We start from the raw sequence: 16,454 nt of genomic DNA on the forward strand, positions 1-16,454 counted from the left end.
TTGTATCCGCAATCTTGTTCTTTCGGTCATTACCCAAGGCTCACGGCTATAGGTGAGAGTCGGAACATAGATCGACCGGTAAATTGAGAGCTTCGCCTTTTGGCTCAGCTCCTTCTTCACCACGACGGACCGGTAAAGCGACCGCATCACTGCGGAGGCTGCACCAATCCACCTGTCGATCTCACGCTCCATCCTTCCCTCACTCGTGAACAAGATCCCGAGATACTTAAACTCCTCCACTTGAGGCAGGACTTCTCCACCAACCTGAAGAGGGCAAGCCACCCTTTTCCGGTCGAGAACCATGGCCTCGGACTTGGAGGTGCTGATTCTCATCCCAGCCGCTTCACACTCGACTGCAAACCACCCCAGTGCATGCTGGAGGTCCTGGTTTGAAGAAGCCAACAGGACAACATCATCCGCAAAAAGCAGAGATGAAATCCTGTGGTTCCCAAACAGGATTCCTTCCGGCCCCTGGCTGCGCCTAGAAATTCTGTCCATAAAAATTATGAACAGAACTGGTGACAAAGGGCAGCCCTGCCGGAGTCCAACATGCACCGGGAACAGGTCTGACTTACTACCCCTCCTAGAACTGCCACCTTATTGTGGTGGAGGGGTTTGTGTGCTTGAATGATCCTAGGAGCTATGTTGTCGGGGGCATTATGCCCCTGTCAGGGTTTCCCAAGGCAGACAGGTCCTAGGTGACAGGCCAGACCAAGAGCAGTTCACCAAAACCCCTAATGGAGCAACAACCAAGGACCGAGACGTCGCCCGGTATGGCGCAGCCGGGGCCCCACCCTGGAGCCAAGCCCGGGGTTGGGGCTCGCATGCGAGCGCTTGGTGGCCGGGCCTTTGCCCATGGGGCCCGGCCGGGCTCAGCCCGAAGAGGTGACGTGGGCCCGACCTCCTGTGGGTTCACCACCCACAGAGGTAGCAGTAGGGGCTGGTGCAGTGTGGATTGGGTGGCAGTCGAAGGCAGGGGCCTCGACGACCTGATCCCCGAACACAGCGGCTAGCTGTTGGGACATGTATGCTGCATAAATGGGAATAAAAATATATATATTTTTGAGAGTTAAAATCGACCACAAAGTTGGTATTCGAGCTGCCTCGCTGAGCCAGCCAGCCCCGAGTGCATGACGTCACAGCGGGAACTGGTTTTAAGGCCGAGGCCTTTGACAGCTATAGACCAAAGTCATATAAATAAAAATTTATGGTGAAAGTAAGAAATATCGTTACCGACTTGCTCAACTAAGACTGATCTGACTTCATTGATTGTGGGTTGACTCTCATTAAAACAGGTTGGGTGTTACAACTTATGCAACATACATGTACATGCATGCATTTTCACTGATAAAACGTAAAAGGCTAATTAAATAAATCAGATGAACTGAGAATCACATTCTGAAGCAAATCAAATAATCTTATACTGGTAACTTAAACACACAATACAAGTTACATGTATTAATCTAAATGCAGGTAAACAACGTGTTGTTTTATATCCAAATGAGAGTCGGAGCTTACCCGTCTGTGTTCTCACTTCTTGAAGGCTGATCTTGTGGCCGATTGTTTTTGAAACAATCTGACTTTCAGTTGTTTGTTCAGTTCTCCGTTCATTCGCTTCTTCCATGTAAGGGAGAGATGGCAGCAATATCCAGTGGAGAAATCAGACAGCTGGTCCACTCATTCTCCATTTTCTCCATTACGGAGTACTCTGCCATTACTGCTCGGCTCAGGCAATTACTAAAACCCGGGATGGGACGTCACCGGTTTTAGCAACAACCTGCAGTTTTCAATCAATGGGGAGGTCACTGCCCGAGCAATAATATGTCACGTCACGTCCCGGGTTTTACCAACAACTCTTGGCTCACACTCCAGGAGGACTGGTGCAACTGAACTTACTTTCCTTTTTTTGTTTAAAAAATAAATACTTTCCTTTTCTTGTAGTTTTCTTTTCCTTTACAGTGGTGCTTGAAAGTTTGTGAACCCTTTAGAATTTTCTATATTTCTGCATAAATATAACCTAAAACATCATCAGATTTTCACACAAGTCCTAAAAGTAGATAAAGAGAACCCAGTTAAACAAATGAGACAAAAATATTATACTTGGTCATTTATTTATTGAGGAAAATGATCCAATATTACATATCTGTGAGTGGCAAAAGTATGTGAACCTTTGCTTTCAGTACTTGGTGTGACCCCCTTGTGCAGTAATAACTGCAACTAAACATTTCCAGTAACTGTTGGTCAGTCCTGCATGCCGGCTTGGAGGAATTTTAGCCCATTCCTCCGTACAGAACAGCTTCAACTCTGGGATATTGGTGGGTTTCCTCACATGAACTGCTCGCTTCAGGTCCTTCCACAACATTTCGATTTGATAGATCCCTGTTCTTTAAATAAAACAGGGTGCCCACTCACACCTGATTGTCATCCCATTGCTTGAAAACACCTGACTCTAATTTCACCTTCAAATTAACTGCTAATCCTAGAGGTTCACATACTTTTGCCACTCACAGATATGTAATATTGGATCATTTTCCTCAGTAAATAAATGACCAAGTATAATACTTTTGTCTCATTTGTTTAACTGGGTTCTCTTTATCTACTTTTAGGACTTGTGTGAAAATCTGATGATGTTTTAGGTCATATTTATGCAGAAATATAGAAAATTCTACAGGGTTCACAAACTTTCAAGCACCACTGTAATTGTTGGTACTGCACCCTCTTTCAATATGGGCTTATAGCCAACGCTCCTCAACAGATCAGAGGTTTTGTACGAGTCTTCAGTAAAATGTGCAGAGCAGAGGAGAGACCACTTCGTACGTGCCCAATGTGCCCGTGAACTTCTCGCAAAACACGTCCAAATCTTTGCAGTTTGAACATTCTTGGGCCATGAATGCAACATAAATCCACCTTCTGTCGTGTTGCTGCACCGGCCAGCAACACATCTATATGGCATGGCGATAAATTAGCTCAAAATGGAGGATCGGAGTTGCAGTCAGCTCTGTGTTTTAGTATAGCGGAAATGGCGATGAGACCGATAGACTTCCTGCTGTGACGTTACGGACGTCAAGGTCATTCTCTCAGACCGCTACCTATATAAATCACTTTAATCGTAAAAACTCATCTCATCTCATTATCTCTAGCCGCTTTATCCTTCTACAGGGTCGCAGGCAAGCTGGAGCCTATCCCAGCTGACTACGGGCGAAAGGCGGGGTACACCCTGGACAAGTCGCCAGGTCATCACAGGGCTGACACATAGACACAGACAACCATTCACACTCACATTCACACCTACGGTCAATTTAGAGTCACCAGTTAACCTAACCTGCATGTCTTTGGACTGTGGGGGAAACCGGAGCACCCGGAGGAAACCCACGCGGACACGGGGAGAACATGCAAACTCCACACAGAAAGGCCCTCGCCGGCCCCGGGGCTCGAACCCAGGACCTTCTTGCTGTGAGGCGACAGCGCTAACCACTACACCACCGTGCCGCCCATCGTAAAAACTACTATATTAAATTTATTGTTAATGCTTAAAACTATTCCTGTGCCATTCTTGAGCCTCAAGGTGTTTATAAATGAAAGTGAGGCCATGGCTCTGCGTATCTCCTTTAAGCATTTCAATGGTTTCCACAGACTATAACTAACTACACATTGTGGTCTGCACAAATCATGCTTGCCATATTTTTGTTTACGTTGCATAGTTTTGTTTTTTTTCCCCCCAGGCTTTTATACAGGAAGAGAGAATTTCACTCTGTCTATTAAATGTTAGCACCAAGTGTTTACAGACGACTTAGTGCCAAAACTGAGAGAATTTTATTGGACACACATGACATGACCAAATTTTTCAATAGCTACATAGAGCATTCGTTTTTACTATTTTGAAACAATCATTTGCTTTACTGTCATATTTTCTATGGTTTTCTGTTCCGTTATGCTTTATCATTTGCATTTAGCAACTTTTTTTTTCTTTCTTCCAAGCAGTCCATGACCCAATCTTAAAGGGCTCCACCAATTGAGAAACACTAGTATACAGCAGTAATGTCTTCCTTTTCCATCAGAATCTCTCATCACAAGTTGTTGCTGGCAAAATGCATCACTTTTCATAAGTCAGATACATGATTTGTACAACACATCAAAAATGAAGGATTTGTTAAACATTAACTGCAAAACATTTGAATGACTTTGAAATCCTGAAATTTGATTGCATATCTTAGTAAAATGGAAAAGGCAGGCAGACATTAGTGCAGAGAAGTTCTGAAATAGAACAGCTCACCATAGCGTCAGGTCCAAAGCCACAGGTAGTGCCAATCTTGTAGCAGCACAGCCCAGCGTGTGTGTACCGCTGACGCACGCTTTCCACATCATTCTCACACACCTCCAACACCAGACCCAACTCCTCCGAGAACAAAGCCTCCATCACTGAGGGGGGAAAAAAAAGAGCCAGAATGATCTTAAAGAGTGTCTTTAAGTGTACAGTTTTTGACATTCAGATGTTATTCTGACCTCCAACTCCATCAAAAGGCAAGTCAACTTCTATCCCACGATTTCCTGCAAAGGCCATCTCCAACAGACAGGAAATTAGTCCTCCATCACTGACATCATGCCCTGCACTTAGCAGACGATCTACCTCACACACACACACAAACAATTAAACTCTCAAAAGCATTAAGAAAAGGAGCAAACCTGATCTCAAGATTTACCAAAAAAAAACTATAACAATAAACATTTTTCACCTTCAACGAGTGTCTGGGTGGTGTTGAAGCAGGCTGAAAGAAGGTCAGGATAATCCAGGTCTGGGCTGCAGTCTCCCAGCTGACCATAACACTGAGCAAGAGCAGAGCCACCCAGCCTGTATTTACCCACACTCACAGGAACATACAGCAATACACCTGACCGAGAGAGAGAGAGAGAGAGAGAGAGAGAGAGACCCTGAGGCTACGTTTACATTAGACCGTATCTGTCTCGTTTTCTTCGCGGATGCACTGTCCGTTTACATTAAACCGCCTGGAAACGCCTGGAAACGGGAATCCGCCAGCGTCCACGTATTCAATCCAGATCGTGTCAGCTCCGGTGCTGTGTAAACATTCAGAATACGCGGATACGCTGTGCTGAGCTCTAGCTGGCGTCTCATTGGACAACGTCACTGTGACATCCACCTTCCTGATTCGCTGGCATTGGTCATGTGACGCGACTGCTGAAAAACGGCGCGGACTTCCGCCTTGTATCACCTTTCATTAAAGAGTATAAAAGTATGAAAATACTGCAAATACTGCTCATTGTGTAGTTATGATTGTCTTTAGGCTTGCCTTCCTTCCACTTGCAAGTGGTAAGTGAAATGCGCTGGGATCACACACACAGCGGCTCAGTCCCGAATCACAGCTTGTTCGCTTCACTCGCGCGCTGTGTGAGCTGCGCAGGGCCGGAGTGCGCACCCTCCAGAGGGCACTCGCTGTTCAGGGCGGAGTGATTTGGAGTGCAGGATGCCTGCGGAGCCGAGCGTATCCGTATATTGGCGTTGCTGTGTGCAGGCGAATCGTGTATTGGTGTTGCTGTGTGCACACTAATCGTTTTAAAAACGTTAATCTGATGATCCGCTGATACGGTCTAATGTAAACATGGGCTGAGACCCACTCAGATATTCAATTTTCCCCACAACATTGACGTTAATAATTACATGCCCCAGTCTTAAATATGCTTGACAGGGCAGACTGACCTTTGCCCTCTGGGTTATCTAGGTCAGGGGTGACAGTAGCAGTGATATCAGGACACACCGCATACACAGAGATGACCAAAGAACCTAGGAAAGAAAAATGAAGACAGGTTAGCCTCGTTCAATTAGCATGCTCACACACAGATGCACACACGCATGCATGCGCACACGCACACACCTGGTGCTTTGACAGTTTTTTCACCAACACGAGCAGCCATGCTGAGGGAGTCCTTTCCACCATCGACTGCAATGCCCAACTGACCCATGACCTTGCACATAGCTTGACACGCCTCCCACAGACACGCCCCTTCACCTGGCAACTTCGCTGCCCACATCCAGTTACCGCTGCATTTCACATCCTGAGAGAAACACACAAAATTATCAAAAAAAGTATGATGAATAAAGTTTCCAGAAATAACTTGTAATTATGATCGATTCACACAGGATAAGCGGTCTCTGTACAACTCACAAAGATGGTTTAAGAAGGCGACAGTACAGAAGAACACCTCCTGGAGTGTCAAAATACCAAAAAAAAAACCAAACCCAAAAAAAATCCTTTTCCAAGAGTATATATACAGTACATACACACACACAGCTTTTTTTTCAACTAAGTTGGTGGAGGTAATAAACTGTATAAAAATAACCTTTTATGAAATTACTGAGATATACTATTTGAAGAGCTCAAGGAGACACAATAAATAAAATTATATAATGCACTCTTTGGATGAGCAGCGCCATAATATTACCCAACCACAGTGACTGGTAAAGTAATTGTTTCCCACCAGTGCCACATTTTACCTTGAGAGCAGTAACACGTGCAAACACCAGATTGGTAAGAGCCTCGCCTACAGCCATTCGCGCGCCAACTGCTGGGGAAACTAAGCCTTTAATTGGCTGCTCCCCAATCGCTGTAGCAGCCCCCTGAAGGCTGAAGGGTGATAGAGCAACCACAGCCACATCAGCCAGTGGGGTGTGGAGGGGTCCTACACACTGCTGCTGTGCCACCAATCCAGTCACAGAGCGATCCACCTAATATAAGAACAATATGCAAAGGAGTCAATATTGTGACTGAATTATTGGCATGCTTCATGAAAATGAGTTTTATAAAGTAAACATTAAATAAAATAATATTCAATTCAAACAAAAGAAGAAACTATTTTTGTTCTAACAAAAAGCATCAGGAGAGGAAAAATATCCCAAAAGATCACTGTTTTAGAATTGCCCAGTTGATTCTTATGGCTGTTAAATCTCAAAAAAATCAACTGTTAAATCATGTTTTTTGAAAGCATTGCAAAAAGGTTCTCTCTTCTTGAGAGAACACCCCCTCCCCCCAAAAAAAACACACACAACAACTCCAAGGGCACTTGGAGAATGCAGACCGCCACAGACAATAGTCGGCTCCTCTATGATATGCAAATCTGCAATCTCAAGCACTCTGTATGTCAGGATATATTTCTAAATGTATTAGAACTATGTGCCTACATGGGCGGCACGGTGGTGTAGTGGTTAGCGCTGTCGCCTCACAGCAAGAAGGTCCAAGTTCAAGCCCCGTGGCCAACGTGTGTGGAGTTTGCATGTTCTCCCCGTGTCCGCGTGGGTTTCCTCCGGGTGCTCTGGTTTCCCCCACAGTCCAAAGACATGCAGGTTAGGTTAACTGGTGACTCTAAATTGACCGTAGGTGTGAATGTGAGCGTGAATGGTTGTCTGTGTCTATGTGTCAGCCCTGTGATGACCTGGCGACTTGTCCAGGGTGTACCCCGCCTTTCGCCCGTAGTCAGCTGGGATGGGCTCCAGCTTGCCTACGACCCTGTAGAAGGATAAAGCGGCTAGAGATAATGAGATGAGATGAGATGTGCCTACATGTGTAACCCAGAGGATTACTGGTACCTGTAAATGTGGATTGTGATTATGGAGTCATCGTGTTTCTACACTGGCTACATTGGCTACGTTCACACTGCAGGCTGAAGTGACTCAAATCCGATCTTTTCGCCCATATGTGACCTGTATCCGATCTTTTATTGACAATATGAACGACACAGATCCGATTTTTTCAAATCCGACCCAGGCCGTTTGGATATGTGGTCCTAATTCCGATTCCTATCCAATCTTTTCATATGCGACTTCAGTCTGAACCGCCAGGTCGCATTCATCCGACTTACACGTCATCAACAAGCCACAAACGTCACTATTCTGTGCTGAAGTAGGCGGCGGGTCTCTCAAAAAAAGTTACAACAACATGGCGCATAATCACGGGCGCAGATAGAGGGGGGGACGGGTGGGATTCGTCCCACCCAGATTTAAATTCACCTCGTTCGGTTCCCCCCACTTATAGGGAGGAAAAAAGTCTATGCTGTCTTTCTTTGCATAAGGCAAACCTCACGGAAAAATCAAAAGACTAATTACCATTCGGTTTATTGAGGTGCACAGCAGTGTATACATAGTTGCAACAACTCACATAAAACAAAGACTGATATTCGGTTGGTTGAGCTGCGCAGACTGCACAGGTTGCGAGCTCGAGCTTGGTTGCTATGGTTACTAACAAGTTTGACAGGCATATTGGGGTTGGTTTGCTGGCAGCTTTGCCCCCCCCCAGTTTTTTGTACCTCCCAGTTCAAAAAACGTATCTGCGCCCCTGCGCATGACATCAATGCGAGGGACGCTTCGGGCTGTGAAGGTTCTGAATCTTCTCAATGGAAGGACGCAGAGGTTAGGGAGCTGATTTCCATTTGGGGGGATGCAGCTATTCAAGCTAGATTGGATGGGTCATACCGCAACCGGGCGGTTTTACTTCCGTAAACACTGGCCATGCTCACTGCGTGTGACGTCGTCGTATCCTGCAATGCGCATGCGGAACACTTTTAGGTCGCTTTTCGTTCATACTGAGGATCACATACAAGTCGCATATATTTGTTAATGTGAACGACCTCACAAAAAAATCGGATTTCACAAAAAAATCGGAATTGAGCATTAAGCCTTGCAGTGTGAACGTAGCGATTTTGTCACTAATGAGCTCTGATGCCACCTAGTGGAATGTAAGATACATGGCAAGCAAAATTTTTAGTGGGTTCTTCCTTGGCCCATGCTACACCTTTCCACCAAGTTTCATGGAAATCAGATCATTAGGTTTTGCAAACAGACAGACAAGACAGATAAAGAAACCGCACTGAAAACATACCCTCCTTGGCAGAGGTTTTTAAAAAAAGGCAGCACCTGACCTTCCCCAAGTATTTTTAGCTTTTAGAACTGCACCTGTCATACTGTAATCTGTCTCCAGACTCATTTGCATACATCATGCCATTTGTACCATTTTTATGCTGTATATTCCATTTGCACTGTTGATAACGTCATTTGCACGTCACTTGCACTTTACTGCCACCTAACCTCATATAAAAGAGGATATACAAGAATGTAAAGGAGCTTAAAATATTCTGCATGGAGGAGTTCTATATTTGGCATATTCAATTTTTCTGCCAGTATAAATTTATTTAAACATGTTACTTTTAAATGTGGTGGCACGGTGGTGTAGTGGTTAGCGCTGTCGCCTCACAGCAAGAAGGTCCTGGGTTCGAGCCCCGGGGCCGGCGAGGGCCTTTCTGTGTGGAGTTTGCATGTTCTCCCCGTGTCCGCGTGGGTTTCCTCCGGGTGCTCCGGTTTCCCCCACAGTCCAAAGACATGCAGGTTAGGTTAACTGGTGACTCTAAATTGACCGTAGGTGTGAATGTGAGTGTGAATGGTTGTCTGTGTCTATGTGTCAGCCCTGTGATGACCTGGCGACTTGTCCAGGGTGTACCCCGCCTTTCGCCCGTAGTCAGCTGGGATAGGCTCCAGCTTGCCTGCGACCCTGTAGAAGGATGAAGCGGCTAGAGATAATGAGATGAGACTTTTAAATGTGACCCATATTTGAACTCATAATATAATTTGCATTAACTTGTGGTGATCTTTTTTCAGCTGGTTTCAGAAGCAGCGACTGATTACTCTAACAAACAGTGTATTTAAGGACTAATTCAGACACTTGGAGGAAACAGGAGACCTTGTTAGTGAGGTAGCGTTTGCTGGCCACTGAAGGAAGTTTAAGAACTCTCTCAAGAGCAGGCAAAACAGATAACCCTGGAGGAAGAGAGAGAGGCTGCAGACAGGAAGGCACATAGTCCAGCCTGAACTCCTAGAGAGAGAGAGAGAGAGAGACATCAAATCTGTCAGAGAGACACATTAAAGATCATTACGAATGGGCAATAGAACAACATATTTCACATTTTGTGTTGAATCACAATAACTTTCATAACTTAAAGATAACACAAAGATATTTTTACTATATTTCATCAAATTTATTTTGGTACATTTACAAACCTCATTTCCAGAAAAGTTGGGATTTTCTCCAAAATGCAATAAAAACAAAAATATGTGATTTGTTAATTCATGTGAACATTTATTTAACTAATGTACAAAGAAAATATTTTCAATAGTTTTACTGACCAACTTAATTGCATTTTTTTAAAATATAAATGAAGTTAGAATTCGATGCTTGCAACCCACTCAAAAAAGTTGGGACAGAAACAAAATAAGACTGAAAAGTTTATAGGATAGTCAAGTAACACCATTTTGGATGCTTCATAGACACAGAGTGGGTGTGCTTGACTGGCCTGCTGCCGGTCCAGATCTGTCTCCTACTGAAAATGTATGGCACATCATTAAGAGAAAAATCAGACAAGGGCAACCACAGACTGTTGAGCAGTTGAAGTCTTGTATCAAAGTAAGAATGGACAAAAAGTCCAATTGCAAAACTGGAACAATTAGTATCCTCAGATCCCATACAATTAAAGTGTTATTAAAAGGAAAGGTGATGTAATACAATGGTAATAATGCCTCTGTCCCAACTTTTTTGAGTGTGTTGCAGGCATCAAATTCTAACTTCGCTTATATTTACAAAATACAATTAAGTTGGTCAGTAAAACTATTGAAAATATTTTATTTGTACATTTGTTAGTTAAATAAAGGTTCACATGAATTAACAAATCACAGATTTGTGTTTTTATTGCATTTGGGAAAATATCCCAACTTTTCTGGAAATGGGGTTTGTATTTCAAACATTATTATACATATTACTGCATAATCATCATGCATAAAGTGGAAAAAAGAGCACTGTTTTTTTTATCTGGCTGAAGCATTACCAGCAACTGCCTTATGGAGCACCCATCATGGGCCTCGGAGAGTTGGAGAATATTTCCAGAAGGTTTCAAACTTCCACATACCTTCTGAGGCATCTTTCCTAATACCCAATCAAGTTCCAAATCCACCGGATTCCGCCCACCAATCACGGCACTGCCAGGGTTCGAGAAATCATCCACAAGAACAATCTACAAGGAATAAACATGCAGAAATTAGATGTGGCTATATATGGACACCTCATGCAGGAAGACAATGACCCAAAACACACCACCAACAAAACGAAGGACTTCATCAGTGGGAAAAAGTGGAAGGTTTTAGGCTGGCCAAGTCAATTACCAGACCTCAATCCAACTGAGCAGCATTTCACCTCCTGAAAAGGAGCCTGAAGGGAGAAACCTCCCAAAACAAACAAAAACTAAAATAATCTGTGGTACAAGCCTGGAAAAGTATCACAATAAATGCAAACATTTGGTGATATAAGTGGGCCACTGGCTTGACGCAATTATTGCAAATAATAGCTATGCAAGCAAACATTTACTTTCATTTACTTTAAAGTGCATATCACGGGTAAATTCAGAAGCAAGATCAATGTAATTCTATTTTATATTAAACTTTGGTCAAATATCTGTAACATTTTGTGCAATTTTTTTTTACCTTGTGCAATACCAGAAAAATTCAGTTGAAATCAAGCCATTTGAGGCAAATTGGTCTGCCTCTGAAAGAACTTACCATTTGGATTTCCTGGCAAATACTGATTTTCGTGACGTCACGTGCGGGACACCTCCCTCTGAACCGTACATCAGCGCTGGTTTGTTTATGAGAAAACAACCTGGTGGTTTTCTGCAAATTTCTTCAACGTTATCACGTAATTATTAAAATTGTTAACAGATGTATCGTAGGAGGGTGTAGCAACACCAATCTTGATGGGATTAGTACTCATCGTTTCCCACATTGCGCTCAGGTGACAATTCCATATTTCAATGCAAAATCGCTAGCTGCTAAACTTGGTCTACACAGGCTGTGCACTGAAACCGTGCAAGCTCTCGCAGCCTGCTGGCGCTTCCGCAGGTGACGTCACGAATCTGGCTCCAGACTCCCTTGGGATTTTTCCAGACGCGTTTTGTTATTTTATTTTTTTCTGCTGTAGACAGATGGCCTTGTGCAAAATTACCCTTCTGGATGAGTGTGTAAAGGGACATTCTTTCATATAAAAAAAACAAATTTGGTCCAGGATATGCACTTTAAGACTCTGTGTTCCTATACTTTGCTCACCTAAAAATGCCACCAAAGGTGTCATGTTCTAAGTTGTTTAACAAATCTAGATGATAGATATTGTTTAATAAATCCATCAGGAAATGAAAGCTGAAATTCTGATCTACTGTCTCATATTCATCTTTTGATCTCAGACCCTAATGGAAGTGTATATCAAAAACAAAAGAAGTGATCTTGCCATTCCAAAACTTTCAAAGGGGCACAGTTTATACACTCACCTTACGATCACCTGTAATGTTGCCCACAAAGTCAACAGGGCATTTCTCCCTCTGGCACACCCTCTCCAGAAAACTCCGGTCAGATGGGCGGAGCAACAGAGCATTACTCTCCTGATACTCAGCCCCCCACAACTCCAGAACACTGAGGGTGGGATCACCTCTCTGCAGGAGGAATTAGTGGATTATTAGACTTATCAATATTTATAATAAACTTTGCTATGATCAGTTTTTATATTTATATACAAATTTCACACATGGCGCTCGTAAATTGAAGCTCACTTTAAATTTGCTGGTGTAGATGACAGCTCCAGCAGGTTCACTCAGCTCTTTCAACACATTTCCTAGAGTACAGAACACATTCAGACCCTCTTTAGGAAAGTAACTTCCCATTTATATACAGTTTAACCACTAGCATAAAATATCAGTAAATGAAAGTGATATGACCCGATGTGTAATGATTTACCAACAATTAAATGTTTTTATTACTTAAAAGATGACATCATACTTTAATTTGTATAGTTTAGCTTTATTGTGTTAATGTTGCAGAATAGCCACAAAACAAACTGGTTACTGTTTAATCACATAGATTATAGCAGCTATAAACAATCATTCCCTTACCAGCCTCTCTTTTCTTTTTAAGTTAATAAGACAACAAATTGCACTGAGAAACCAAAAAAAAAAATCCCTCAGTACTGAAGATTTTCCCATGTCGGAAAATTTCTCCGTCTGTTACAAAGCACTGATATTGGAGACTCTTTCCAAATATTCTACATAAACATCTTACAGAATACTTCAAGGATTATGCTCTAGGATACAAATCCCTGTTCAAGTGGTGAGTCTCCGAATAATAACGTTCCTCAGCAGGTACTAATATAAACCCACAATTCGATCAGAATTGAGCAATCAACAGTGCTGTGGTATAAATATATACACCGATCAGCCATAACATTATGACCACTGACAGGTGAAGTGAATAACATTTGATTATCTCATTACAAAGGCACCTGTCAAGGGGTGGGATATATTAGGCAGAAAGAGAACAGCCAGTTCTTGAAGTTGACATGTTGGAAGCAGGAAAAATGGGCAAGCGTAAGGGTCTGAGCGACTTTGACAAGGGCCAAATTGTGATGGCTAGATGACTAGGTCTGAGCATCTCCAAAATGGTGCATCCTGTGGGGTGTTCCCGGTATGCAGTGGTTAGTACCTACCAAAAGTGGTCCAAGGAAGGACAACCGGTGAAGCGGTGACAGTATCATGGGCGTCGAAGGCTCATTGATTTGCATGGGGCACGAGGCCTAGCCCATATGGTCCAATCCCACACAGAGGTGGACAGTAACAAAGTACATTTACTTGAGTACTGTACTTAAGTACACTTTGAGCATCTGTACTTTACTTGAGTATTGTTTTTTTTTTGGCAACTTGTGATTTTAACTTCACTACATTTGAAAGAAAGACAAATATTATACTTTTTACTCCACTACATTTCTATCAAGCAGGGCTTTGAACCAGAATTTTTTTCCTATTGGTTCGTTCTGAACAGAAACGGAATTTTAACGTTTCCGGTTTTGGGTTCCACCATTAAATAGACGTTCCCGAACCGGTTAGAACAAAAAAATTTCGTTCCCGGAACGGTTAATTACGTTCCCTGTCAGCTGTTTAACAAATGGCTATAAAATTATGTCTCTGTCTCATCCAGCTTAAGCCAAATGTAGGCTAATTCTATTACAACCTTCATTAAATAAGACAAGAAATAATTCAAAACAATTATTATTTCAAATGTTGGCGATTTGGATTCTCAGTATGTCTTCCCATCTACACAAACAGAAAAAGTGCCAAAAATGAAAGATAATTCGTTTAGTGTGTTACCAAAGGCTAGTCAGGCCCTATAGAGGGCTACCGCATGACGTCACCGTGCCGCGAGATTTTGTTAGGCGCCATATTGGAAGACCAAGTACACATCTATGCAAGTACATACATACATAAAACAAACTACACCTGAAATGTAGCCAGGGCCGGTTCTGCCCTAATCTGGACCCGGGTGCAACATCGTGCAACATCGCGCAACCCCCCCCCCCCCAAAAAAAAAACACCAGTCTAAATCAGGACAACCATCACATAACTATAAACATTTTATATCAACTATTTTAACTAAATGGGCTATAATAAATAAGGCTGCAGGCAGCCACGGCGGGCTGCCTCAGAAAAGTAACCATTCAATGACAACTGAAAGCCTGCAGCCACGGCGGGCTGCCTCAGAAAAGTAACCATTTGTCCTACCTTAAAACTCGTTTTGCATTTTCTGCCTCCTTTTTTGTATTTTCAACCCTCCGTTTATTTTCTTTCCTTTTCTGAAAACCCGATTTGTGTCCAGACATTTTGTTCTGCTACCAATGAACTAACCCGTCAGGTCTCGTCTCTCGAGCCTGCGATGATTCCCGTGGGAAGGGCAACAACTGATACATTTTTACAAACAGCCAATAGGGAGGTTGCAACGTTCAGGCTCTTCTTTGCTTAGATGCTCAGTAATTCACTTATTATCACATGGAGACGTAATAGCAGTCCACCCTCCCGCTCTCTCCATTCAGTCAGCGAACGTCACACAGGAAGTGAACCCCAGCGGGTCATAGAAACTTGCGCAGGAGAAGAATGACTTTTTTTATTTGTAGGCTACGGAAACTTTGAGGAACGAAATAAAAACCGGTATTAACCGGTTACCATTATTTTTAATAAGCGTTTCTGTTCCGGAACATAAAAAATAATAAAGTTTCTGGTTTCGTTTCTGTTCCATGTGAAATAGAAAAAGTTCCCGGTTTTCGTTTTCGTTCCTTGAACCGGTTCAAAGCCCTGCTATCAAGGTCCTCGTTACTTGTTACTATGAAGTGGCTTTGAAAGTGGATGGCCTTTTCTTTTTTTTTTTCTAAAACATGATTGTTTTTTTCGCAGGTGACACTGAGACAGCCTATCAGTAACCACTAGGGTCATGTCACATCCATAGACTGTATAAAATCAAGTTCAATGATTTCTCCGCAGAATTATTTAACATGATCAGTTGATGGCAGAATGGAAGGAGGCAGTTCTTCTGGGGAATGCATGCACCTAGAACCCATGTTTCAGTTTTCTGCAAGGATTAAAGATTCGTTTTGTTTTAAACGTTTGCTTTGTTTACCTAAAACGAACCACATCAAGGCCTACAAAAACTTGCCGTCCAACCTGCGGAAGCATATTGAGGTCTGTAAACGTTTTATTCCAAGAGAAAGCTTGCAATGAAGTTGTCTGTGCTTTTAGAGCTAGCGGTAACATTGCGATAGCTATGTAGTCTGGTTAGTCAAATGACTTTCTATGGATTTGGCCGCCAAGTTGCCATAGCCTTGTCCACAGCTAACATTAATAGCTAGTTAACTTGGACATTGTTAGTTAGCATGTAAAAATGGAGTTACGCTAACATGAATAACGTTAACTTACCCGAAGTCCTTTCAGAAATATATGTTTTAGCATAATCTTACCAAATAAACAAAACGTAGAAATATTTCTTTTCTAGTAACGTTAGCTACCCAATATGATGGAGTTTGAAAAGAATTTGCTAGCATGTCAGGTGGAGCTTCACTGACTAGCTAGCTTAACGTTAAACCACCATAATGCACAGCATACATTCATTTTAAGAATTCACAAAATAATCCAGTCGGTTGCTTCAGAGGCATGAGGTATTATAAGCGTTGTGGCAACAATGTGTTGACAGAAAATGTACTTTTAATACTCAAGTATTTTTAAAAGCAAGTATTTCAGTACTTTAACTTAAGTAAAAAAATTGACTGGACAGCTTTCACTTGTATCAGAGTAACATCCGACCAGTGGAATCTGTACTTTGACTTAAGTAATGAAGTTGGGTACTTTGTCCATGTCTGATCCCACAGAAGAGCTACTGTAGCACAAACTGCTGAAAAAGTTAATGCTGGCTAAAACACAAAGGTGTCAGCATTAATTTTTTCAGCATTAACTTTTTCCACTTCAAGAACTGACTGTTCTCTTGCTGCCTAATGTATCCCACCCCTCGACAGGTGCTACTGTAATGAAATAATCAGTGTTATTCA

At 42.6% G+C, this 16,454-nt stretch overlaps 1 protein-coding gene across 3 annotated transcripts in view; it reads right to left on the reverse strand.

Annotated features, from left to right (window-relative positions):
• The window catches only part of pfas (phosphoribosylformylglycinamidine synthase), a 47,118-nt gene that overhangs the window by 16,536 nt on the left and 14,128 nt on the right, over window positions 1-16,454 (reverse strand). For all 3 annotated transcript variants that reach the window (XM_060917509.1, XM_060917510.1, XM_060917511.1), the window contains 10 exons: window positions 12,646-12,707; window positions 12,367-12,528; window positions 10,960-11,064; window positions 9,741-9,872; window positions 6,509-6,739; window positions 5,889-6,069; window positions 5,714-5,797; window positions 4,734-4,889; window positions 4,504-4,623; window positions 4,274-4,419 (listed from right to left, as the gene is read on the reverse strand). In XM_060917509.1, coding sequence (XP_060773492.1) covers window positions 4,274-4,419; window positions 4,504-4,623; window positions 4,734-4,889; window positions 5,714-5,797; window positions 5,889-6,069; window positions 6,509-6,739; window positions 9,741-9,872; window positions 10,960-11,064; window positions 12,367-12,528; window positions 12,646-12,707 — 1,379 coding nt within the window. The remainder of the gene's footprint in view (window positions 1-4,273; window positions 4,420-4,503; window positions 4,624-4,733; window positions 4,890-5,713; window positions 5,798-5,888; window positions 6,070-6,508; window positions 6,740-9,740; window positions 9,873-10,959; window positions 11,065-12,366; window positions 12,529-12,645; window positions 12,708-16,454) is intronic.

The sequence above is a fragment of the Neoarius graeffei genome, chromosome 3 (genome assembly GCF_027579695.1).
Source record: "Neoarius graeffei isolate fNeoGra1 chromosome 3, fNeoGra1.pri, whole genome shotgun sequence".
In the NCBI taxonomy this organism is placed as follows: Eukaryota; Metazoa; Chordata; class Actinopteri; order Siluriformes; family Ariidae; genus Neoarius; species Neoarius graeffei.